We start from the raw sequence: 24,687 nt of genomic DNA, 5'->3' as shown, positions 1-24,687 counted from the left end.
AGCCCTATTCTTTCTGATAACAATCTCCGACCGTTGGGCCCACGCAAGTATATTTTTAAAACCTACAGGTGGTTTCTGATGCTCACTCCAGCAGCAGTTCCCATTAAATCTGACCGAGAGCTGCACACCTGCATGGTATTGTTTTGATGTATTTTCCCTCCAATCCAATTATTTTTAATACATTTGTTTTTACCAAATACCCTTCTCACGTATTACATCACACCAATATCTATTGAAAGATGTTACTAAGAAATAGTCCTGTGAACTCATTGTTGATTTAGCCATAAGAGTGTTTTTGAAGGCATTTGTTTGCTGTTATACCACATCGTCCTGTAAGGAAGCATGGGAGAAATTTCTCTCAGATAATTGTGCTTCTCCTGAAGACCGGCCTGTTATTGTGTGTGTTCTCTATTTATTCATCTTGTTCATTCAAAAAGGCTTTCTGAGCACCTGAGTCCCAGGGACTGTAAGTGTTAAGGACGTAGTGGTGAACAACACAGACAAGTCCCTTCCAGGGGTGGGCAGGTGGGGACAGATGCTAAGCAGGAGGCACATGGACAATTTCAGGTAATTTCAGACAGTGATAGTGTTGTAGGTAATAGAACAGGATGATGTGCCAAATTGTGGCTGGGTAGTGTGTTTTGCATAGGTTGTCAGGGAATCTCTGAGAACCTGACCTTCAAATTGAGGCTGAATGATACAAAGGGGTCAGGTGTGTGACGATCTGGGGCGGTGGGACTAGCAAGAGCCAAGGCCCTTAGGAGGGAAAAGGTGTGGAATGATCAAGGAGCAGAAAACAGGCCAGGGGAGCCGGAATAGATGAGCATAGGGGAGCTGGGTAGAAGAGGTCAGAGAGGTGGGCAAGACCCACATCACTTAGGGACACTCGGGTGGCTTAGTCAGTTGAGCGTCCAACTCTTGATTTTGGCTCAGGTCATGATCTCATGGTTGGTGACTTTAAGCCCCCCCATCAAGTAGCCTTATAATGTTTGCAAACCTTATGCACACCTCTCTTTCTGCCCCCCTGCCCTCTGTCATTTATGTTTACTCTATGAATCTTCTTGAATCTTACACCCTTTATCTGTGTTCAGGTTTCTTCTTCAAGTATACGGCGTATTTCTTTCACTGAGAACATGATTGGAAAACCTCCTTCTCAGTCTTTGTCTTAAAATACCTTCATTTTACCCTCAGTCTTGATTGATATTTTGGCTAATGTGGTAGATTCTTTGGCTCTCTTAAGTGTCATCATGACCCTCCTATTTGGTGGCATCAGAAACCTAAAAAATTACAATTCCCTTACTGCCAGGGTGTGTGTGGTTGTGAATGTCTTCCGTTTAGACACACGTGCGTGGGGTCTGGAAGGTAGAAGGGAAGGTGGTGGTTGTCGCTGAGAAGCAAATGTCTGCGGTGGCAGAACTCCACATCCCATGTTGAGCCTCCAGTTTCTGGGCCTGAGGCTGTTGTGGCAGGAGGCAACCAGGGTAACGGCAGCAGTAGCTCTCCGGTCTCCAGATTGTAGGAACATCTACAGTTAAGTTATTTAAGTTGAAGAGAGTCTAGCAGGGCTAGCAGGGTTGCTAAAGGATACAAAAGCAAAAAAAAAAAAAAAAAAAAAAAACAAACTGTGTTCTGTATATCAACAGCATGAAATAAAATACAACTTATAGCATCAACATATCAAGTACCTAGGAATAAATAAGATGTGGAACAAAAGATGTGTGAGATGGGTATGCAGGAAATGATAAAATGTTAAGAGAATCCAAGAAGACAAAAGCAGTGAGATGCTTGTAATGTGCAAGACTCATTATTATAACAATGTTAATGCTCCCCAAATGGATCTATAAATTCAATCCAGTATCAATCAAAATCCCTCTAATGTTCAGGGTTTGTTTTTGTTTTTGTTTTCTTTAAGAAAATAACAAGCTGACTCTAAGATTTAATGGGAAATGCAAAAGGTCAAGAATAGCTAAGACATTCTTAAAAAGAACAAGATGGGAAAATTTGCTTTTCCAGTTATCAAAACTTATTTAGAAGAGTATGGTGGCAGGGCACCTGAGCGGCTCAGTCGGTTAAGCGTCTGACTCTCGGTTTCAGCTCAGGTCACGATCTCATGGTTCGTGATTTCGAGCCCCGCATCGGGCTCTGCACTGACAGCGCAGAGCCTGCTTGGGATTCTCTCTCTCTCTGCCCCTCCCACAATCACTCAGTATCTCTCTCTCTCTCACAATAAATAAACTTAAAAAAAGAGTATATGGTACTAACGCAGGAGAGATAAGTAGAACAATGAAACGATCTGAAGCGCAGAAGGAAACGCACATTGTACATGGACATTTGATTGTGTGACAGAGATGATACAGCAGTTTGGTGGGCAAAGGACAGCTTTTCAGTGGATGGTGCTAGAGTTGGCTATGTTCGTGCACGGGAGGGATGAACTATGATGTCCACACCACACACATCTGGGTGGATGTAGACCAAAATATGAAAGTCAAAACCCTTCAGAAAAACAGGCTAAATAAGGGCCTCAAACAGGGATTTCATTAAAAAAAGAAATCCAAATGACCTATAAATATGGGAAAGTGTGTTCAACCTTATTAGTCTCAGGGAAACGCAAGTTAAAATCACAAAAAGATATTACTAGATCCCCACAAGAATGGTTCAATTAAAATGACCGTGCGGGGCACCTGGGTGGCTCAGTCAATTGAGCATCTGACTCTTGGTTTCTGTGTAGGTCATGATCCCAGGGTCATGGGATTGACCCACATCAGGCTCATGCTGAGCATGATGCCTCTTTGAGGTTCTCCCTCTCCCTCTGCCCCTCTCTCCCACTCATGCTCTCTAAACAAGTAAGTACATTAATTAAAAAAAAATAAATAAATAACGACCCACATCGGACTCGTGCTGAGCATGATGCCTGCTAGAGGTTCTCTCTCTCCCTCAGCCCCTCTCCCCTGCTCACACTCTCTAAATAAATAAATAAATAAATAAATAAATAAATAAATAAAATGACATCGTCTACCATTCAAGGGAATGGAAAGGTGATAGAAAGGTGATGGAACCACTTTGGAAAATATAATGGCATCATCTCCTTACATTGGGGATAAACATGGGGATGAATCCCATGACCCAGTCATTGTATTCCTATACATATTCAACATAGTTGCACGCACATGGAAGCAGCAGACATGTTGCATAAGAGCAGTCACAGCTTCATTATTTGTAATAGCCCCAAGTTGACAACAGCCCAAATGTTTGTCAGCTGCAGAATAGATAAGTTACAGTATATTCAAACAATGGAATACTATTTAGTAGTGAAATACACAATTAAAGCTGCATGCTGCACCTCACAAATCTCACAAATACAATGTTGGGCAGAAAAAAAACAGACACAAAATGACTGCTCCATGATTCCATTTGTATTCAATGCAAAAACAGGCAGAACTAAAGACAGTATGGAAAAAGAACCAAAGTGAAGCTGAAATAGACCTGAAAACAAAGTAGCTATTGAAATGAAAGCTCAGTAGGTCTTTTCCTTTTCCTTTTCCTTTTCCTCTTCTTCCCTTCCTGAACAATTCAATCTGAAAGCCAGAACGAGTGTGGGGAGCGGGGGGGGGGGGGGGGGGTTGGAGTGGGAAGCCACAGGAAGTCACAGCTGGATGGGGAGGGAATCGTGAGGACTATGGAAGCATATAAGCACACAAAGCACTTAATAGCAGCTGGACACTGGTATGCTCAACACATGGCAGTTATTGTTTTCACAAAGGAACTTTGGCGAGATGGTGTAGCCACCACCTCTGTATCTTGTGTCACATCCTCGGGGCCTCACCTCTGATTCCAGCTGCATCTGGGACTTCGTTCACTTTGTGTTGACAGCTTCTCACTTCAAGCGTGCAACACATATCATTTTCTGCCCTGGTGCTTTGCAGTGCCCTGCGTGAGATGCCCATGGAAACCCACTTGGAATGTCCACATGCACAGCCTAGAAGTCGGGGAGGCATCCCCTCCTGGGACAACCCTCAGCCAATCAGGGATGGAAGTCAATGGATAACCGCTTCTTACTATCAGTCCTTAGGCAGACAGTTCTAAGAAACATCTTCTCATTGCTCAGAAGGTTCCAGTGAGATCAAGCCCCAGTTGCCCAACTCAACAGTACACCCTGGTACTGGCTTTTCCTCCAGTACCTGATGCTTGCGTCACCTCCCAGATAAATTATTTGCACAGAAGGCTTTATCTCAGGCTCTGCTTTCAGGGCTAGCCCAGGAAAAGACAGGGTATCAGAAGGCCCTAGAAAGCAGTGCTGGGAAGCGGAATTACTCCTTGGATGGATGGCAACATGTGATGTTGGAAGGGGTTGGTGATAACACTTGCACGCCATAGCCTCCCAATTACTTTACAATTACTAAGACCTTCCCCTGCAGTGGGAAAGGGGACGGAGGTAGAAAGTGAAGCACTAGGCTCTTCCATGGTTTTAGCACTTGAAAGGCACAGGGCAATCATAATTACATGGATTGTGGACTTGGTTGGCTTTTACTAAGTGCTTTAAAAGCTTTGCAAGGAGAAAATGAGAGGCTGTCGATTCAGGGCATGCTGTGAAACCCAGAGGCATTCTGGACTTCAAAACTTCAGAAGGTCTTACTTAACTGGATCAAATCCAATTCCCAGTAAGGTTTCTAGCTTGCTGGCCCCTCCCCGCCCTGAGTTGACTTTCCCTCCTCTGAAATGTTTCGCTGTACCTGCTCTCTCACTCCCAGCGCCTGGGGTCACCTGACATATAGGCTACCTGCACCCAAGTCCTTGTCTCAGGCTCTGCTTTAGGAGGGAGCCCAAGACAGAAGAGGCCAATGGTGACTGAGTTGCCAAGTTTATGACCACAAAGACTTCAAGATTTCTAAGGGGAGCAGCCAATTGGTATGACTCAAGAGTAAGCATCATACCACAAAGAGGTAGCCTTTTAAAAATTCTTATTATATGCCTGACCCTGTTCCAAGCTCTTTACATTCATTACCTGAGCTAATTCTCACAGTGGCTCCATGATGCAGATATTTGTCTCCCCGCTCCCCACTTTGCTCTTACCCCCCAGATGAAAAAAAACTGAAGCCCATAACTTATCCAGAGTCACACAGTTAAAACATGACTGAGCCTGAATTCAGCTCAGTCTGTTTGACTCCTTACTCTCTTAGCCTCTGTGACATACTGATTTCCCCCAAATACAAATATCAACAGAGAAAGGGCAGAAATTATGCTCATGAATGCTGCCTTATGACAGCACAATCCTCTAGTCTGGACCTGTGTGCACAGTATCCCTTCCCACCCTAAGAGGCATTTCCATGGCCAGTGCTTCTGCTGATCTTTGCTGGGACTGAACTCCCAATTCAACCACCACTAAGCTGTGGGTGACCTTGTAAAATTACTTACCGCATCTGAGTCTAAGTTTCCTTACCTGTAAAAGCAAGTTCATAATATCGGCCTTACAGAATGTTATACAGTTAGTGTCTAATAACTGGTAGCTGTGCTTTTTCTAGTCAGAGGTCCACTGTTGGGAGCGATTAAGACAGAGGTTCAGCCAACACCCAGAAGAAGAGCAGAGCGGAAAAATTTTGGCCATGTTGTTTTGGTTGTCTACAAATGCCTTTTGGCTTTTATTGGATGTTACTAATAACTCCTAGGATGAGAGGCTTAAACTAGAAACCATTTTGTCCCCTGTAGGAGTCTGAATGGGTGGCTCTCCAAAAAGATTAAGTCCGTGTCCTAACTCCTGAAACCTGTGAATGTCACCTAATTTGAAAAAAGGGTCTATGCAGCTATAATTGAAGATCTTGAGATGAGGCCATCCCAGATTATCCAGGGGGTTCCGAGATCCAATGACCAGTGTCCTCATAAAAGAAAGGCAAAGGACGAGAAGGCCATGTGAAGACAGAGGCAAAGACTAGAGAGATGTTGCCACAAGCCAAGGAACACCAGGAACCACGGGAAAGTGAAGCAGACGAGCAGGATTCTCCCTTAGGGTCTTCAGAGGGAGCCCAGCCCTGCCGACATCTTGATTTTGGATTTCTGGTCTCCAGAACTATGAAAATAAATTTCTGTTGTTTTAAGCCACCAGTTTGTGGTAATTTGTTAAAACAGTCAAAGTAATTCATTCTCCTTTCTCCCACACAACACTGTTCTCTCTACAGAATGCTGCTGGGAAATGCAGCACATAAAGGCACGCCTTTGATACTAGCTAAGTCTTGAGGACTGAGGAAGTCCATGAAAATCAATATAAATGTTTTTGCAGCCTTCCAAAATCTGAGAGCAAACCAAAACAGCAATGGATAATAAATGTGTACTTGGTGTGTAACTATAGGGACTGTTTTCTTCAGACACATTTTCAAAGGCACCAATTTTTGTTTTAGAATTTAGACACGAAAAGTACAGTGGTCTAACAATTACTCTTTTTTTTTTTTTTTTTTTTTTTTTTTTTTAGAGAGAGAGAGAGAAAGCATGGGAGGGACACAGAGAGAATCTTAATCAGGCTCCATGCCGAGTGGAGCCCCGGGGGAGACTCGATCTCATGACTGTGAGATCATGAGCTGAAATCAAGAGTCCAATGCTTAACCAACTGAGCCACCCAAGGCGCCCCACAATTACTCTTTTTTAACGATGTGGCAATGGGGAGAGAATGGTCCATGCCTAAAAATAGCAAAAGCATTTAAAACCTGTCACCAGTCAGGATCCCACCTGACAAAACTATTATCTGATGACAGGATTGGATGTACCCAAATAGGCCAAAGGAATAGTGTTTGATCATGAAAAATAGTAATTTATTTTAGGTAACCAGTGAGATATTTTTAAGTATCAGTCAAATTTGCTTTTTCTTCATGTAAATCAGCTTCATAAAAAGCATCTTACTCTGAGATGTAGCTTGTAGCTTTAAATGTCATCTTCTGATGAGCTCAGAATAGATAGATCCAGTTTTACAATCATTACAGGCTTCTGAAATATAAAAGAGAAAATAATTCAGCAAAACTAATGTATATATCCATAGTCTCTAAAAACCAACCACCACCACCCCTCAAAAAAAAAAAATCTCATTTTAGTAGCTGGGTGGATTGACAGAACCAAGAATTAACTGGGTTTTTTTCCTGGACTGTATACAAACAATTTATTCTTTAAAATGGTTTAGGAGTACCCTGGTATCCTCCTCTCTGAGTTTTTTATACGTCACTATGTCACATCCTTCCCTCTTCCCTACCCACCCGTCTCCCGATGTCATTTGTTAGGACCTGTGGTATTGGTTGCTACTGGTACCCTGGGTGTGCACGTTGCCCCCATCTACCCCGTCCTTGGGCTTCTAAAGCCCCAGAGTATGGTGGCCTCACAGGGACCGCGGTCTCATTTTGTTAGCATCTCTTATCCCAAACTGTGGCTCACCACGACCTCCAGGTGCCACCTCCTGGAACATGGGGGTAGCATAATGTATCTCCTGGGAGTGTCCAGTTCCTGGGCAAAAGACAGGGAACAGAGTTACTAGGCCTGTCATCCGAATCTCTGATAACCATTTCGAGGGCAGGGTTTAGCCAGCTGCCCTCGAAATGGTGTGCAGCCTCTGGACTTTTCCCAGAGAGCACTCACCATCTTGGGCTGTGCGAACACACTGCCTTGGTTCCAAGCCTGGCACAGAGTCTATGGGAACGAGATAAATTGGGAGTCAGTGGTGTTTGCATAGTACAGAGCAGGTAATCTGCTTAGCGCCATGCCTGGGGACAAGGCCGGCCCTCAGTCAGTTGGCCGGGTTTATTCTCATCCTTACCAAGGCCCTGCCCTGGGTCTATTTACCATAAAGCAGCGTATGATACCTGCATTAAGAGGGGGTCATAAGAGGCTCTGGAACACCCTGCGAATCATTCCGAATTGACATTAAAATATCTCCACGATACGTTGTGAAGTGAAAAAAATCAAGGCGTAGGATGACATGGCTATGACCTGCTACCAGATGCATAGAGTATCTGTGGAAGGATTTTAAAAACCGATGGTTAAACCGGCAGGGTGGAACTGGACGTCATGGGTCGGAGGGAGTATTCTATAACTTTTCTTCATTTTTTTTTTTTTGTACCCGTGTGTCTGTACAACCTTAAAAAAATTTTTAAAAGACGAAATCTGAAACCAACCAACCAAACCAATCAAAATACCCAACAAAGTTCTCTTACCTGCTTGAGTTTCACAGACATTTGCGTATATTCCAATTTCCATGGGTGTATTTCCATAGTCTCTGGGTGCCTGATCTCTCATAGCTTTTCCTACATAAATTGGTACAGAAACATTAAACCAATTCAGCCACATTTTTCTCATTTCCTCTGCCAAGGAGCCGAATCCCCCAAAGTTCTGAAACAAAGAATGACCCTGCTCCAATGGCCTACACTGTCATCCGTTGAAGGAAAACCATAGGCTCAGCGAGGAATCCATATCACCCGCTTCTCCAAGCCAGAAGCCCTTCTGATTTATTTATTTATTTCTCCAAGGAACATCCTTTGCCCATCAGATTATGCAGATTGCATTTGGGTTGGCCAGAGACACATTTTCTTTCCTTTGCTGAAAAAGAACAGTCTGTAAAAAGCTTTGTAATATCTGCAAGAGACAGTAAATTACCCAGCCGAGTTCTATTGAATCCTGGCCAGTAATCAAGAATGCTAATTCCACTTTTGCAAGACCCTGGGCTTTTTGTAAGAAGGGAAGACAGGTTGTAAAAAGCTTTAAGATGTATACATTTTGACATCTAGTTTCAAGTTTTGTGTCAACTGAGTCCCTGACTTCTCTGACTTAAAACTCTCTAGAGGAGGCACAGGGGGAGGCACAGGTGGCTAACATGCATCACTTAGGTCTCTCCCTAGCTGTGACAGTATCTCCCCATTCTACAGGTCAGAACACTGAGGCTCCAGCAAGTGAAGGAGCCTGCCCAATGCCCCTCGGCTCACTGGTACGGAGACATCCTGGTTTTTTGTGCAAATCTTGATATTCCTCCATACTTGTGGGCCAAGTGAAAAGGCCAAATTTCAAAATCTTAAGTAGAGGTGGTCCCGAGAGGTGACTGGCGAAAAGCAGTGCCTGGGGCTTGATGCAGCACCTGAGGTGAGGCAGAGGCATGTTGCTCGAGTTCATCTTCAATTACGGAGCTTCCTCGGAGGGGCAGGGCCAGCAAGGAGGTGGACAATTACAAGGCAAAGCTCTTGCCTTTGCGGAGCTGGCGGTCGGGACCCACCACCTCATTTGCAGGGCCCAGTGCAATGCGAACATGCGGGGCCTTTTGTTAAAAAATTATTAAGATTTGTGTGCCCATGTTTACAGCAGCATTACTCACAATAGCCCAAAGGCAGAAGCAACCCAAGGCCCCACTGACAGACGAATGGATAAATTTAGCGGATATATGTATTTGTATCTATGTATGTATCTGTGATGGAATATTCTTCAGTTTTAGAAATGAAGGAAATTTCTGACACATGCCCAACGTGGATGAATCTTGAGGACATTACGCTGAGTGAAATAAGCCTGTTACCAAAGGAGAGACACCCTAGGATTCCCTTAGATGAGGTCCCCAGAGTAGTCAACTTCATAGAGGAAGAAAGGAGAATGCTGGTTGTCAGGGGCTGGGGTGAGGGGAGCTGAATGGGGAGGGTTTAATGGGGACAGGATTTCAGTGTTGCAAGATGAGAAAAGTTCCGTGCACGGATGGTGGTGATGGTTGTGGAGCAGTGGCAGTGTCCTTATACCGAACTGTATACTGAACAGTGGTTAAGATGGTAATGTTTATTGGTTTTTTACGTGTATTTTACAATTTTTTTTTTATTTTTTTAATGCTTATTCATTTTTGAGAGAGAGAGAGAGGGAGGGAGGGAGGGAGGGGCAGAGAGAGGGGGACAGAGGATCAGAAGCGGGCTCTCAGCTGACAGCAGTGAGCCCAGTGCGGGGCTTGAACTCACCAGCTGCGAGATCCTGACCTGAGCCGAAGGTGGATGCTCAACCGACTGAGCCATGCAGGCGCCCCCTTCGTAGTATCCCGTTTTTAATTTTCCTTTCCCTTCCTCTTCACCTTCTCTCCTGTTCTCTGTATCCAACGCCCACGGAAAACCGTGAAAAGCTGCCAAAAGAACTTACCTGCTCTGTACTTTGGTAGTATCCAAAATGTCAGAATTGGGATTATTACCATTAGCACCAGCAATAATCCCAGAAGCAGTAGCTGCAGACAGAAAGGACAGCTGCCTCCACCTGGAAGAAGATAGCGGTTCATTGGTTACCGCACAGCTTTCTTTTCCAATGACATTGAACTGTAGAGTGTTCTGGAAAGGGCAGTTTACAACCGTCTCCTAAATTAACTAATTTAATTGCCTCAGACCACTATGGACGCCTGCAACTCTTGAGAGGTAACTTGTTAGTCAGTGAAGTTCTTAAAGTCACAACCAAATACATCTTCCACAAGGGGTCGCACAAAGGAAGAGAAAAAACAGCACAGCCTTGAACCAGATTCCTGGCAACACTGTTAGAGTCATAAGGCTCAGAACAGCCTGGCCACTTATTGGGCAAAGCCCTTAGTCATGTTGGCATGATTTATGTCACCTAAACAGCTACCATTCGTTATTAACTACACGCCAGATGCCGTGTTAAGCACTTTGCGTGCATTGCCTTATTTATCTCATTGATATCACTCCCATTGTACAAATGAGTAAGGCTCAGAGAGGACTTTCCTACAGTCACACAGCTAGTAAATGGAAGGGCTGTGGTCTGTAGGCAAAAGCAGGACTCTGGAGCCTGAGTCCAACAGGCTGCCTCATCTGTTAGAACTTACCAAAGAGCAGGGTGTGGGCTCTGTTCTTCTGTGGATGAGGCTAGGTGAAGTGTTCAATGCCCAAGTGTGCCTACTGCCCTAGCTAACCTCATTTTTGTTCTACCCTCCTCCTACCTCGACAAGTGTCACTTCATAAGGACCTGGAAAGCCAGGTTTGAATCTAGAATTCTCAGACTCCTCAGACTTCTGTGCCAGAATATGGCGGCATGAAGAGAGTCAGCCCTAGCCCCAGGCCCAGCCCAGCTTTCCACTCGAGCTCTGATGTGCACCCCAAGGGGCCTCACCTGCACGTGGATCCTCTAGCCTGCATGTCCAAATGCTGTCCACACCCCCCACAAGCAGCTCCCTACACTTGAGTCTAGGGATGCTCCTATCCTTCCTTACCCTGGTACAATCTTGGGAGGATGAGCTGGGAACAAGACTTGTGTAGGCCCTGGAAGGAGGGTTCTGATGTGACTGGGTAGGGAATTCAGGTGCAGGTACCCAGAATATGGTTTAGGAAAGTGGAGATACAGGGTCCAGGTGGGCACATTCTCATGTTCCCCTGGGCCCCTCAGCCTGTGGGAAGATACATGGCCAAGAAGCACCAAAGCAGTGCCTTCCAAAACACAGGACTGGGACAGGGGCCCTTCTCACCACAAGGGTGGTCCCCCAGAAGTCTAGACTCACCAAGCATTAGTAGTGGGCAAGAAATAGCCAAACGGGAGGGCACAGACATTAGAAGTCAATGAAAAAGCAGAAGAAAATCAAGACCGGGCTCCAAGCCCAAGAAAGATGCAAATTCTAATGTGCTAGCTTAGAACCTGGGCAGTGGGAGATCAAGGCAGGAAGCAGGGTCAAGTCAGGAAATCTCACTGCAAGGTTTCTTCCTGACCTAGCTTCTAGGCTTTTCGTCTTCTTTTGGATGGCGGAAAGAAACCCCATCAGAATTTGTGTGGAACCTTCCAAAGGAAAGGCCTTTGGATGCATACAGCCAAAGTGGGAAGTGCGTGGGCAGGGGAGAGGCTGGCTGCAGTTTTTGGAAGCAAATCCAGAGCCTGTCGAAAGAGTTCAGGTAGCCCTTACCTGTCGAGGGACTGATGAAGACTGGTTGACTGTATTTTGCATGGTCAGGCAATTTGTTTTCAGCTTTGCACCTATACTCTTCCCTTCCGCCAGTGCTTTTCTTGGTTAAGTTGAATTCAGCGGGCTCCCTTACGTACTTGGAAATGGCTGGTGATATGGCAGTATCTTTTTCAAAGAAAGTATAATTGATGGGCAGAGAGCCGTTGAATGAGATGCAATGCAGTATTATATGTCGGTCTGTTTCTATTTTAATGACGTTAACGTTCAGCACTGGTGTAATCACTGGGTCTAGGCAAATGAAAGTATGTGTTAAAGGGATGAGCAGAATGGATTCACCCACTCAGTCCACCAGCATGGATTGAACCTCTATTCCTGACTGTGGACGCAAAGATAATGACACCCTTCTTGAGAAGCCAAGGAGCTTGCAGCCCAGTGGGAAAGACCGATGGTATATGGTTAGCTCCACTCAGTGTGGCACAAGCTGGGTGCTGAGAACACCAGAGGGTGGAGGGTGTCTCTTACTTTGAGGAATCAAAGCACAAACTTGCCTTTCAGCAGAATTCTCCATCTGTTTATTGTTGACAACGAGTGTAATTCTGTCAAAGATCTAGTTCCAAGTATGAAGTTGAGAGGTGCTCTTAGTCCCAGTCTTTATAAGGCTACATTGTTTTTTTTTTAATCAAAGAAATCTAAAAACATAATCTTTTCTAACTGTATTTTTATTTATAGAATTCAGCTGAATGATTATCTTCTACTTCCTCCCACAAGCAGGAAGTAACTCTGATAGATTCAAGAGAACTTTTCAACAGGAAGTGTGTGGGTCTGCTTAACTTTGTCAGGGAAAACCCTGTGGTGTGAGTATTTTGTGGGAGAATCCAGCTATATTATTTATTTAATAATTCAGTAATAAAGCAGTATTATAGGAAAGGAAGGATAATTGTTGAGTATCCATCACGTACCAGGCTTGCTATTCACATTACCTCATTTCACTTTGTAACAACAGTACTACAAGGAGGATAATATCATGCCCATTCCGCAGATGAACCAACTGTGATTCAGAGAGGTAAGAAACTCACACAGCTAGTAAACCAGCAGATCCAGGGCCAACTCTCAAACACATTTTTTTTTTTAACAATATCAGTTTGACACAGAAACAATGAAATACAAGGACCCAAGTATAAGTAAAATCAAGGAAAATGATTTAGTCTCCTTGCTCCACCCCTCCCTTGAGCAGAATCCCTGAATCAACATCCTTGACAAGGCAGCACCTAGTTGGTGATGGTGGCCTCAGAGAGCAACTTTGGGAAGAGCACTGATAGGACATTCTTCCAATGGAACTGAAATCTATATCCTGTAGTGTTCAGGAAGGAGCAGTTGAAACAATTCATGAGAAAGCAGGGCGCATGGACTCCTCGCTGAGATGGGATGATCCAAACTGGACCAAAGACTAATATCTAAAGTGACTGGAAAGATGTAAACTTTCCTGAGAGTTTGTAAAAGGACTGACTGGTAAAAGGGTGTCACAGCATCATGGTGATCAGAGTAAGGGAGTTGCTACTCTTCACTAACCCAGTTATATTTTTAAAAACTTCAAGGAGTCCTTTAAGACTCATTCAGCTGCCACGTTTCCTTTAAGACTTGCCTAAATCCTCCAGGCAGAAGTGCTTCCTCTTCTGCCTCCTCTCGTCTTTGGCCCATCCTCTTATATGATACACTTGGGTGTCTCATGGCCCCTCAAATGTAATCTGTTTGAAACTGAACTCTAGCTGATCTGCTAGTTAATGAAAAATCAGTAGGTGGATAAGCATATAACAAAATCCCATTCTTTAAGAAATGTTTTTATTAAAAAAAGAAATGTTTTTATTTAGATATATATTCATTCATCCACCCATCCATTCATTCATTTACTTACTTTACCATGGTAAGAAGAGTTAACAGGAGATCTACTTTCTTAAATCTTTAAGTGCTCAATACAGTAGTATTAACTACAGGCACAATGTTGTACAGCAAGATCTGGAGAACTTACTCATCTTGCATATACCCATTGAACAGCTCTCCATTTCCCTCACCTCCCATTCTTCTAGTTTTCCCCATCTCAGTAAATGCAACACTCCTATCGTGGATCACATTAGATATCTGGAAATCATTTTGATTCCTTCCTCACCTTCACTACTGTGAATCCAAATCCAATCATCAAACAAATCCTGCTGCTTCTTCCTCCAAAATATACCTGGAATCCATCCATGTCTGTCCGTCCTCACCATTGTTTGTCTCCTGGATGACTTCAAGAGCCTCCTAACCAGTCCCCAACTTCTCTTGCCCTGCCTCACCTAGAATGTACTTTGAAGATGATAAATTGGGTCATAGGCCCTGCCTGACTTGGCCCCTTCCCACTCTAGTCTCACCTGGGGTTACACTCCCCTCATTTGACCTTTGGCCATACCAGCCTCATATCAGGTCCTTCCCAACCAGCCAAGTTCTTTCCCAAGTTGGAGCCCCTGAACAGGCTAGTGTCCCTTGACTAGAGCCCTCTTTCTCTGTCTCCTTGCATAGCTAACTCCTCATTCTTCAAGGCTCTACTGCAATGCCATCCCCTTTGAGAGGCCTTCCCTAACTACCCTACCTAAGTAGATCACTCCACCATGCCTTGCCTCACTCCATCACTGTGCCAGTTTCTTTTTTCTTCATAACAAGCAATGCCGTTTGTGATTATAAATCTGTTTGGGTACTTGGGTTTTGTATCTCCCCAACAAGACTGTAAGCTCTACCAGAGAAGAAACTTAATGTATATCCAGGGTTTGGCACATTTGGGATATCATCAAATATTTGATGATTGAGTCAATAATTAGTGAATTTGTGTTCATGGCTCATACCCCTACTGGGCTGGGGACAAGAACATGTCTTAGGCATCACTGAAACCCCAGCAACACCCAATACCCAACACAATTACTTGCACAGGGTAAGCACTCAATAGATATCTACTAACTGGATCTAAATGGGGCTGAAACAGTCTTATAATCTATCAAAATAGTTCTACAGGACAGTGTAGTTACCATGACAAATTGCAGGAAACTTGTGCATTTACTTGGAAGGCAGGATGTGGGAAGACTTTATACATATCTGTGGGACAGAAGCTCAGGAAATGAAGACTTGGGGCTTTTTTTAATCAGCTGATTTAAGGCTTCAGTCATCAAGTTCATAAACCATCTAAAACTGGGCTTGTTCCTTACAGGAGTGTAGGTCCCCATTATTCAAATGGAGGAAACCCACACTAATAGTGGGTCTTGACATCTTTTCTCACACTGAATCTCAGTGATTTGAAGGACAATCGTATGTTTTCTCTGCCAAGTAAGTGCCTACTCTCCTCACCCCATGCTGCCCACAAAAGACTGAGATTCCCACCCAGAGTTAAAACCCATGTTAAATGGTATTTTACCATTTAACCCATTTTAATGATTGAGGGCTGGAGATATAGCAAAGGCGCATCTAAAGGGAATATGCAAAGTTGCACGGGAAGCCAAGGGTGCACGGGTTCCCCAACGCTCACCCCGTTGCTCTTTCTGCAGTACAAGGTGGCCCAGTCCAGCCTGGTGGCCTAGATGGACTATTATCAACAGAGGGCCTGCCCTCACGTCATGTACCACATCCTAAGACCATACTTGTAAGGATTTGCCCCTTCTTCACTCTTCTTCTACAATATGGCTTCTGTTCATTTTGGGTTCAAAACTGTCCTAAAATGGTTGGTTTTAACCGGGATCTCCTAAAAGCCTTATGCAGAGATTTGCATCTGTAATCTCATGAATATGTCTCAGGAAAAGTACCCATCACTATCATTCGATTGTTAAGACAGCTATAACCTAAAATGCTAAGAACCCTTGCACTAGAGCAATGGCGCTCAGTAGAACTTTCTGTAATGATGGAAACGTTCTGTCTGCACTAACAAGGCAGCCACCGGCCGGCTGTGGCTATTGAATACACTAAGGAATTGAGCTTTTTGCTTCATTTAGTTTTAATTAATTTGGATGTAAATGTAAATAACAACACGTGGCTAGTGGCTACTATGCTAGAGAGCACAGACCTAGAGAATCACTCAAAGATTCGATCAGTGAGTCAGAGCTCTTATGTTTAGAAGCCTCCAGGTTCCATGCCCACATATTACCTGGAAACCCTCTCTCCCTCTCTCAGAAGTCCTTTATCAAGGTCACCTTTATAAATGAGACCATTAATGCTAGGTTGTGAGAGGCTTGGGTGGGAAGATGGGAGAGAAAAATATAGCAGTAATAAGATGTGGTTGGGCAGGAAGAGTGCTGGCTGGTGGGATGCCTGCTGGGTGGTCACTGCAAAGGGAAGAAGTTGGAAAAGACCTGGGGCTTTGAAGACCTTTGCCGCAGGGTCCAATACTGATTCTAAGTCTTCTTGCACCTTCAGAGAAAAAGTAGTTTTTGCCTAAGGGATGGGAATCCTAGAATAAAGCATCTAGAAAAGATCTCAACAATTTCCCAAATTGTTCACATAAGGCTTTTTGTCTAAGGCAATCAGGCTATCATTATTTGAAATAGCAATGAGTCTTTGGAAGAGGTATGCCGGATTGCCACGATGTCATTCCCCAAATACCAGCCGTGGCGGTTGGCCACCCTGCCTGCTATCTTCCACCCAGCCGAATATGACAGACACATCTGTGGAAGCCCAGAAGGCACAAACTGAGTGGTTGGTCATAAGACACCAACCTGGGGCGCCTGGGTGGCTCAGTCACTAAGCTCCTGACTCTTGATCTCGCCTCAGGTTATGATCTCACTGTTTGGGAGATTGAGCCCTGCGTTGGGCTCAGCGCTGACATTGCAGAGCCTGCTTGGGATTCTCTCCCTCTCACCTTGCCCCTCCCCAACTCGCACCCTTGCATGCACGCTCTTTCTCTCTCTTAAAATAAATAAGTAAACGTAAAAAAAAAAAAAAAAAGATCCCAACCTAAATGGGAGTACTTGCTTCAGTACAACGATCTCAGCCACAGAGGGCTCACCAAAGATCCTGCCTTAATTCATTGGGCCCTATGCAAGATCAGCAAATATCTATCCCAATCCCAAGACCTCACTCTTAGGAGCTCTGTTAGGAATTGGGTCCCCCTTCTTCTGGTATTATGTATTCAAAACTGACAGAAATAGGAAAGAAAAACTTATCTAGAAAGGAAAATTGGATCGACCATTTAACATTTCATATTAAGTCTGGCAACGATGACCCTATGTATTATAATAGCTTAAAGAACTCTATTAATCATTAAAAAAAAAGTCTTCGGAAGAGCAAGCAAAATGGAATTAATAAGAATAAAGATCTCAGTGACATACTTTCCAAGCCCTTGAGTGAGTATTCGCAGGGGAGCAGAGAGCCCATTCTAGTACAGGAAAGGATCCCACAAATCACAGGGCCCCCCCCAGGGATGAGTCTCTACTTACCAACAAAGGTGAAGTTGAACTCATGACTGTATTTGATAACTGAACAGTTAGAAACTTGGACTTTGCATTTGTAGGGACCCAAATCATGGGCTTCTGAGACGCTTAGGTTAAAAATCATGGGTTCTCCTTTGCCTTTCTGGGTTCTCAGGTGCTTCTCATGCCGAAACAAAAGATAGGTGATCTGTAGTGATGGGTTCTGGCTGGAACAAATTAAAGACACATTTTGACCCCTCGTGACTGCATTTGTTTTTGAGTTCAAACTTGGAGAAAGGAGTTCTGGAAAACAGAGTAACACAAGAAAAAAGTCTTTGTTAATGTCGCTTAATAACTAAGTGGTAATCTGGCCACATTTTGTGGGTCAAGGGGTAGAGACGCTCGTTCCTGGAGAACTTTCTTGTCGGCACAGCCAGGCTGACCAGTGTGTGAGGAAAGCCTCAGCACCTACAGAGGCTCCTTCTAGTGACGGATGGGTGGCCTTGACCAGCTCTTCCATGCTTGCTAGCTCTTCTGCTGGTGAGAGCTTGAAGTGGACACTCTAATTTTTCCTTCTTTCTTTTTTTAAATTTAAATCCTAGTGAGGGGACGCCTGGGTGGCTCAGTCGGTTAAGCATCCGACTCTTGGTTCTTGGCTCAGATCACGATCCCGTGGTTTCGTGAGTTCGAGCCTCACATTGGGCTCCAAGCTGACAGTGAGGAGCCTGCTTGGGATTCTCTGTCTCCCTCTCTGTCTCTGCCCCTCCCCCCTCGCGCTATCTCTGCCTCTCTCGAAATAAATAAATTAAAAAAAAATTCATTCCAGTTACTTAACGCACAGTGTGATATTAGTTGCAGGTGTACAGTGTGATAAAAGACACTCCCTTAAGACTGGCTGTGCTGACTTAGAGATATTAAAATTCCGGGGCGCCTGGGTGGTTCGGTCGGTTAAGAGTCTGTACTCGTGATTTCAGCTCAAGTCATGATCTAACGGTTCGTAAGACCTAGCCCCTGTGCTGACAGCACAGACCCTGCTTGGGATTCTGTGACTCCTTCTCTCTCTGCCCCTCCTCCACTCTCCCTCTGTCTCTCTCTCTCTCTCTCTCTCTCTCACTCTCACTCTCTCTCTCTCAAAAATAAATAAACATTCAAAATTTTTTTTTGAAATAAATATTAAAATTCTAGGTTCTCTGACCAAACATTATGTCTGGTGACCTTTTTGGACCACTATTTCTTTTAAATTTCTTATTTTGAAAAAAAAATTATTTAAATTTTTTAAAATATTTATTCATTTTTGAGAGAGGGAGAGAGACACAGAGAGAGAGAGACATAGAAAGAGAGACAGACAGAGGGCAAGCAGGGGAGGGGCAGAGAGAGAGGGAGACACAGAAACTAAAGCAGGCTCCAGGCTCTGAGCTATCAGCACAGAGCCCGATGTGGGGCTCAAACCCGTGAACTGTGAGATCATGGCCTCAGCCAAAGTCGGGTGCTTAACCAAGTAAGCCACCCAGGCGCCCCGGGGAAAAAAATTATTATTTCAGAAAAATTTTAATACAACAGTAGAGAAGAGTATGTAATGATCCCCCAGGGGCCTACCACCCATTTTCAACAAGTATCAACTCGTAGTCAACAACTGCTTCATCCACCTTCCATCCCGTTCTATTATTTTTATTTTTATTTTTTTGTTTTTTGATGGGGGGGAGCGGCATGTGAGTGGGGGAAGGGCAGAGAGAGAATCATAAGCAGGCTCCACGCCCAGCACAGACCCCAACTCTGGGCTCGATCTCACAACCGTAGGATCATGACTTGAGCCGAAATCAAGAGTCAGACACTTAACCGACCAAGCCACCCAGGCACCTCCCCTTCCATTATTTTAAAACAAGTCCAAGACCACATATTATTTCCTCCATAAATTTCAGTATTGAGAATAAAAACAGCCCTTGACAAGTGAGAACCGGCCTGGCTAGGAAGTGACCCACCGCTAAGAACACCAATACCAGACAAAGACCCTGTGACCATGTTGGATTGAGACAAACACAAGATAATTTCATGGTCATCTCCGAATGCAGATAAAGATGTGAGCATCGTCCAAACCATAAAAATGGCCAAACATCCCCCTGAACTGGCTGATATGAGTGACTACTGAATCTTCATCAGCCCTGACTCTGCCTTGCTCTGTTCTTCCTGTCTTTTAGATCGTAATTATTGAGATGGCCAACCATATCACTATCCTCACTCCCTGAAAGAATCCAATCCAGAGGAAAGCCTGCTGCTTTGAATCTCCCTCCAAAATCACCTAACGTAAGTCCAAATCTTATCATAAGATTCTAACACCTTCTTGCTGAGACATCCCGTGGCTCCCATGGGACACACTTGCTGTCACTTCCAAGAGTCAATACACCCAGCTTTGTTCAACTACACATGTGTCCTTGGTGATCTTTGCCTGGAGGACAGTGATAGTTTGTAGCTCTAAAAGGTAAAGATTCTTTTTTGTAAAAATACCATTATCACACCCAAAAATTAACATTGTTTTTGAAATGTTGTATCAAACATCTAGTTAATATTCAAATTTTCCTGTCTCCTGGTGGGGTTTTTTTTTGTTTTTGTTTTTGTGTTTGTGTTTTGTTTTTTTAGGATCCAAAACGGTCCATTGTAATTAGTTGATCTGTTTCTTACATCATATTTTTATTTTTATTTATTTAAAAAATTCTAATAAAAAATTTTTATTTTTATTTATTTATTTTAAAAATTCTAATTTATTTTTAAAAATTAAAAATAAATTTTATTTATTTTCGAGAGGGAGAAATGGAGAGAAATGAGCAGGGGAGGGGCAGAGAGAGAGAGGGAGACACAGGCTCTGAGCCATCAGTGCAGAATCTGACAAGGGGCTCAAACTCACAAACTGTGAGATCATGACCTGAGCTGAAGTTGGACGCTTAACAGACTGAGCCACCCAGGTCCCTCCCCACCTTTTTTTTAATTAAAAAAATTTTTTTTAATGTCTATTTATTTTTGAGAGAGAGAGAGAGAGAGAGAGTGAGGGGGAGACACAGACTCTGACACAGGCTCCAGGCTCTGAGCTGTCAGCACAGAGCCCGAGGCTCAAACCCACGAACTGTGAGATCATGACCTGAGCTGAAGTTGGACGCTTAACAGACTGAACCACGCAGGCGCCCCTATTTCTTATGTCTTTTTAAATCTGTAGATGTTTCCATCTTTTTCTTTCCCCCTGCAATTTATTTGTGGAAGATGGCAAGCTCTTTGTTCGATAGTGTTTTCCATGGTCTGGATTTTGTTGATCACATTCCCATGGTATCCTTTACCTTGGTCCTCTGTCCCTTGTCCCCTGAATTTAATGAAATTTAGATTAGCTTTTTTTTCTTTTAAGTTTTATTTATTTAAGTAATCTTTACACCCAATGTGGGCTTGAACTCATGACCTCAAGATCATGAGGCTCATGCTTTTCCTATTAAGCCGGCCAAGTGCCCCCAGATTAGCTTTTATTTAGCAAGAATGCATGAGGGTAGTGCGCACTTCCATTACGAAGCACATAATGTCTGGTCATCTCTCTTTTTGTTTCTTAGTCGGCTTTGACAATAATCACTTGGAAGCATTATTTGATTAGAGGTTGCAAAATGGTGATATACTAATTCATTCCTTTTCCATTTATTATCTGAAATAATTCTATAAAGAGAAACTTGCCCCCATCAACTATGATTATATGGAGATACGGTTTGCATTGAAAAAGCAGAATAAATGCTTGATACTCTTCCTTTATTGACTGGTTCTGAAAATAATGAGTTGGTTTCCTAGCATCTTGTAACAGGATATTTTTCTTTCACTGTTGTTATTTTTTTGTTTAAGAATCATTATGAACTTGGGGCACCTGGGTGGCTCAGTCAGTTAAGCGTCCAACTTCGGCTCAGGTCATGATCTCATGGTTTGTGAGTTCAAGCTCCGCGTCGGGCTCTGTGCTGACAGCTCAGAGCCTGGAGCCTGCTTCGGATTCTGTGTCTCCCTCTCTCTCTGTCCCTCCCATGCTCATGCTCTGTCTCTCTCTGTGTCTCAATAATAAATAAATGTTAAAATTTTTTTAAAAAAAGAATCATTATGAACTCATAGTTTACATATTTGATGTATTTCAATCCATTGCAATTATTATTTTTATTGGCCCATTTTTTGGCCATGGGAAGCATCTCTATACCAGCTCCTGAGTCCTTTTTTGTTTTGTTTTTTGTTTGTTTGTTTGTTTGTTTTTAAGTAAGCTCTATATTCAATATGGGGCACAACATGGGGCTCAACATGGGGCTCAAACTCATGACCCCAAGATCAAGAGTCACATGCTCTACCAGCCAGGAGCCCCTCATGAGTCCTTTGACACTAGCTAGTAGTCTTTGATAGCTTGTATATTTGTATTTTATTATTTTAAAATGCCAAGGAAAAAAATAACCCTCATCAGATAATCTAATGAAAAGAATAAAATTATTAAAGATTTAAAGAAATATTAGAAAATGTTTTTATATCACCTGAGAAGAAAATCTCTTCCAAATAAGACACAAAAATTGGAGCCACAAAGAAAAGACTGAAAAATTGACTCCCCTAAAACTTAAAGATTTTCTATGGCAAAATTAAGACAAGTGACAATCTAAAAGGAAATACTTAACATATAAATGAAAGCAAAGATTTTTCATGTATATATATTTTCATATATGTATATATATAGATAGATATATAGATATAGATATATAGATATGTCAATGGCAACTGAATAAGAAAAAGACAAATAAATGGACAAATAATATGAATAGGTAATTTCCAGAAGAATGAATGCAAAAGGCCATTAAATAATGCTAGGGCCATGGGACAGTTTGGGTAGAGGAGGAGTTTAGGCCCCTCAAAAATGTCATCAAGCTCCCTTCCCCTTTTTGATCTGGACAACTGACATTTTCTCAGCTTCTGTAAGCTCAGCTTCAAGATAAAGCCTCTCCTCTCCTTCCAATCAGACGGCTGTCCCTAAATTTCCTTTCCATAGAACTTCTGGAGCTTTCATGACCAATAAACATGAAGAAGATGCTCTGGCTCACAAGTGATGAGGTCAAAACAGCACTGAGATATTGTTTTTTTACTCATCGGATTGGCACAAATTTAAAAACAGTTTGTGTCCACTGTTGGAGAAGGCTGGGACACACTCACCCTGTGACTGGGTACCTGGTCTGCGTGTTGAGAGGGCAACTTAACAATTCAAATGTACATGCCCTTTGACCCGGCGATTTCACCTCCAGGATTTTATCCTCCAGAGATGCTCTCCCCCTCTCCTGTCTCCACAAAGGATGTTTTGTATGAGGATTTTCATTGCAGCATTGTTTACATTACAAAGACAAAAATGGATAAATCAGTAAGGGGGGTGGTTACATGAACTATGGCTGAGTCACATTATGAAATGCCAAGCAGCCGTTGAAAAAAGAGAGGTGAGTCCACATCTACTGCTTACAAGGATTTCTGTGATGTATTGTCATCTAAAAATAGGACTGGGCCCCTGGGTGGTTCAGTTAAGCATCAAGACTCTCGATTTCAGCTCGGGTCATGATCTGGAGGGTCGTGAGTTTGAGTCCCACATGGGGTTCCGCGCTGACAGTGGAGAGCCTGCTTTGCGATTCTCTCTCTCCCTCTCTCTCTGCCCCTCCCCTGCTCTCTCTCTCTCTCTCAAGTAAATAAATAAACTTTAAAATAAATTAAAAAGGACACATCACAGAAGAGTTTGTTTCCTATGGTACCGAATAGAGAATGACTGTTGATAAGTGGTTGCTTCTGGAAATGGAGAATTGGAGAGCACAACAGCCCTTTCATATTTCATCTAGTCACAGCAGCATGGGCTGGCATTTACTGACAGCTTACCATATACCAAGTTCTGTGCTAAGGGACATGGCTTGTCTCACCGAGTCCTCGTAAGAACCCTCCCAGGTAGGTGATGTTATTATCCTCACATCACAGAGGAAAGAGATTAAGTGTCAGGTGGTTACATCAGACACCCAGCCTACCTGCTGGAAAACGGTAGAAACCGGGGTTAGGACCACAAGCCTGGCTGGTCTAGTTCCATGATGATAAACCACCTCCCAATATATATTTTTATTTTGTTGCTTGAATTATTTTACAATGATTGTGTGTTGATTTTCTAAATTAAAAAAAAAAAAAAACCAATAACAACAGAGAAAGAAAGAAACATTTCAGCGTAAAAGCAATCTCAACATTTAATCTCTGAACCTCAGCAAAGAGCCTTCAACTCCCTCCCTCCCTCCCAGCATTTCCTTTTAAACTGTAGGTAACAGAAAAGACTTGACTTTGGTTGTTCGTCTAAAAGCAAAGAAAGACTTACTCATGAATGGTCGTGCTGAAAGCTGACCATCTCCATGTGTCGGTGAAAAGAGTTTTGGTAAAAGAGAGAAGGAAGTAAATGAAACTTACTGTTCCTCCATTCACAATCCAGGGCAGCTCTTTGAACTGAGAGAGAGAAAAGGAACATGAGAAAACTCTTTTTCCACATCACGTTTTGGTTTGGAGACACAAGCTTCAAAATGGCAAATGAGCCATACATGCGAGAGAAGAAAAAAATGCCCTAAAAGAACAGTTTCTTGAAACAGCTCCAGAAGAAATTAGGGAGGAGGACACAGGAGGCATGATGACCCCATACTGGTGAGTCATTTAGGGAACTTCCTCTTTTTTGACAACGTAAAAGAAATTGGAGGTGCCTAGACAAGTTTGAAACAAAATATGATTGGTTGGTTTGACCGATCTGTGTTCCCCCAATGAGTTCTTGCACGAAGAGACTGGTGGTTCATGGGTTCAAGCCCCATGTCAGACTCTGTGCTGACAGCTCAGAGCTGGGAGCCTGCTTCAAATTCTGTGTCTCCCCTTCTCTCTGTCCATCCTCCACTCACACTCTGTCTCTCAAAAAGAAACATTAAAAAAAATTTAAAAAAAAAGAAATGTCTTGTATTAAATATTATATGAAATGCTGGTTCTTAGGCCCCACTCCAGACTTACTAGGAATAAAACCTGGGACTCTGAATTGTAACAAGGGCCCCCAGCAGTCTCTGAGTCTCTACGTTACAACCCAGAGAGGCTTGTGATCCACTTCTACTCCATCTAGAATTCTCCTGGCTCTGTGAAATGTATGCAGAAGTAGAGTCACATAGCGGCGCCTGGGCGGTTCAGCCGATTAAGCATCTGACTCTTGATATCAGCTCAGGTGGTGACCTCGGGGTCATGGGATCCAGCCCAGGGCAGGTTCCGCACTGAACATAGAGCCTGCTGGAGATTCTCTCTCTCCCTCTCTCTCTGCCCCTCCCCTGCTCAAGCTCGCTCTCTCAAAATAAATAAATAAAAACTTAA

At 43.3% G+C, this 24,687-nt stretch overlaps 2 protein-coding genes and 1 pseudogene across 3 annotated transcripts in view; 2 read left to right on the top strand and 1 right to left on the bottom strand.

Annotated features, from left to right (window-relative positions):
- Window positions 1–6,096, top strand: part of POLG2 (DNA polymerase gamma 2, accessory subunit) — a 31,245-nt gene extending 25,149 nt beyond the window's left edge. Inside the window, exon 8 of the mRNA XM_027047909.2 lies at window positions 3,924–6,096. Coding sequence (XP_026903710.2) covers window positions 3,924–4,083 — 160 coding nt within the window. The 3' untranslated portion in view covers window positions 4,084–6,096. The remainder of the gene's footprint in view (window positions 1–3,923) is intronic.
- MILR1 (mast cell immunoglobulin like receptor 1) lies at window positions 5–24,009 on the bottom strand. 2 transcript variants are annotated; one of them, XM_015072620.3, is made up of 9 exons: window positions 23,761–24,009; window positions 17,326–17,601; window positions 11,879–12,166; window positions 10,126–10,236; window positions 8,184–8,273; window positions 7,609–7,659; window positions 7,408–7,476; window positions 6,886–6,969; window positions 5–1,525 (listed from the first exon to the last, which is right to left on the bottom strand). In XM_015072620.3, the coding sequence occupies exons 1-8, from the start codon at window positions 23,888–23,890 to the stop codon at window positions 6,914–6,916; spliced, it is 1,071 nt and encodes a 356-aa protein (XP_014928106.2). In that variant the 5' UTR covers window positions 23,891–24,009; the 3' UTR covers window positions 5–1,525; window positions 6,886–6,913. The 2 variants fall into 2 exon arrangements, with proteins under 2 accessions (XP_014928106.2, XP_014928109.2); XM_015072623.3 differs by having other exon boundaries at window positions 17,326–17,525; window positions 23,761–23,902.
- LOC128313393 (NADH dehydrogenase [ubiquinone] 1 beta subcomplex subunit 4-like) lies at window positions 15,331–18,426 on the top strand (annotated as a pseudogene).
- Window positions 24,010–24,687: the final 678 nt, after the last annotated feature.

The sequence above is a fragment of the Acinonyx jubatus genome, chromosome E1, assembly GCF_027475565.1.
Source record: "Acinonyx jubatus isolate Ajub_Pintada_27869175 chromosome E1, VMU_Ajub_asm_v1.0, whole genome shotgun sequence".
Taxonomy (NCBI): Eukaryota; Metazoa; Chordata; class Mammalia; order Carnivora; family Felidae; genus Acinonyx; species Acinonyx jubatus.
The sequence above is the reverse complement of the archived record's forward strand: the minus strand, read 5'-3'. Positions and strand labels throughout refer to the sequence as shown.

What these genes read in the sequence shown, in the direction of transcription:
- MILR1 (XM_015072620.3), bottom strand. Translation starts at nt 23,890, where the DNA reads ATGTATGGCTCATTTGCCATTTTGAAGCTTGTGTCTCCAAACCAAAAC. An exon ending in CTTCATCAGTCCCTCGACAG is followed by an intron (nt 10,237 to 11,878) that starts GTAAGGGCTACC and finishes ATCTTCTTCCAG; the next exon opens with GTGGAGGCAGCTGTCCTTTC. An exon ending in TGTTCGCACAGCCCAAGATG is followed by an intron (nt 7,477 to 7,608) that starts GTGAGTGCTCTC and finishes TCTTTTGCCCAG; the next exon opens with GAACTGGACACTCCCAGGAG.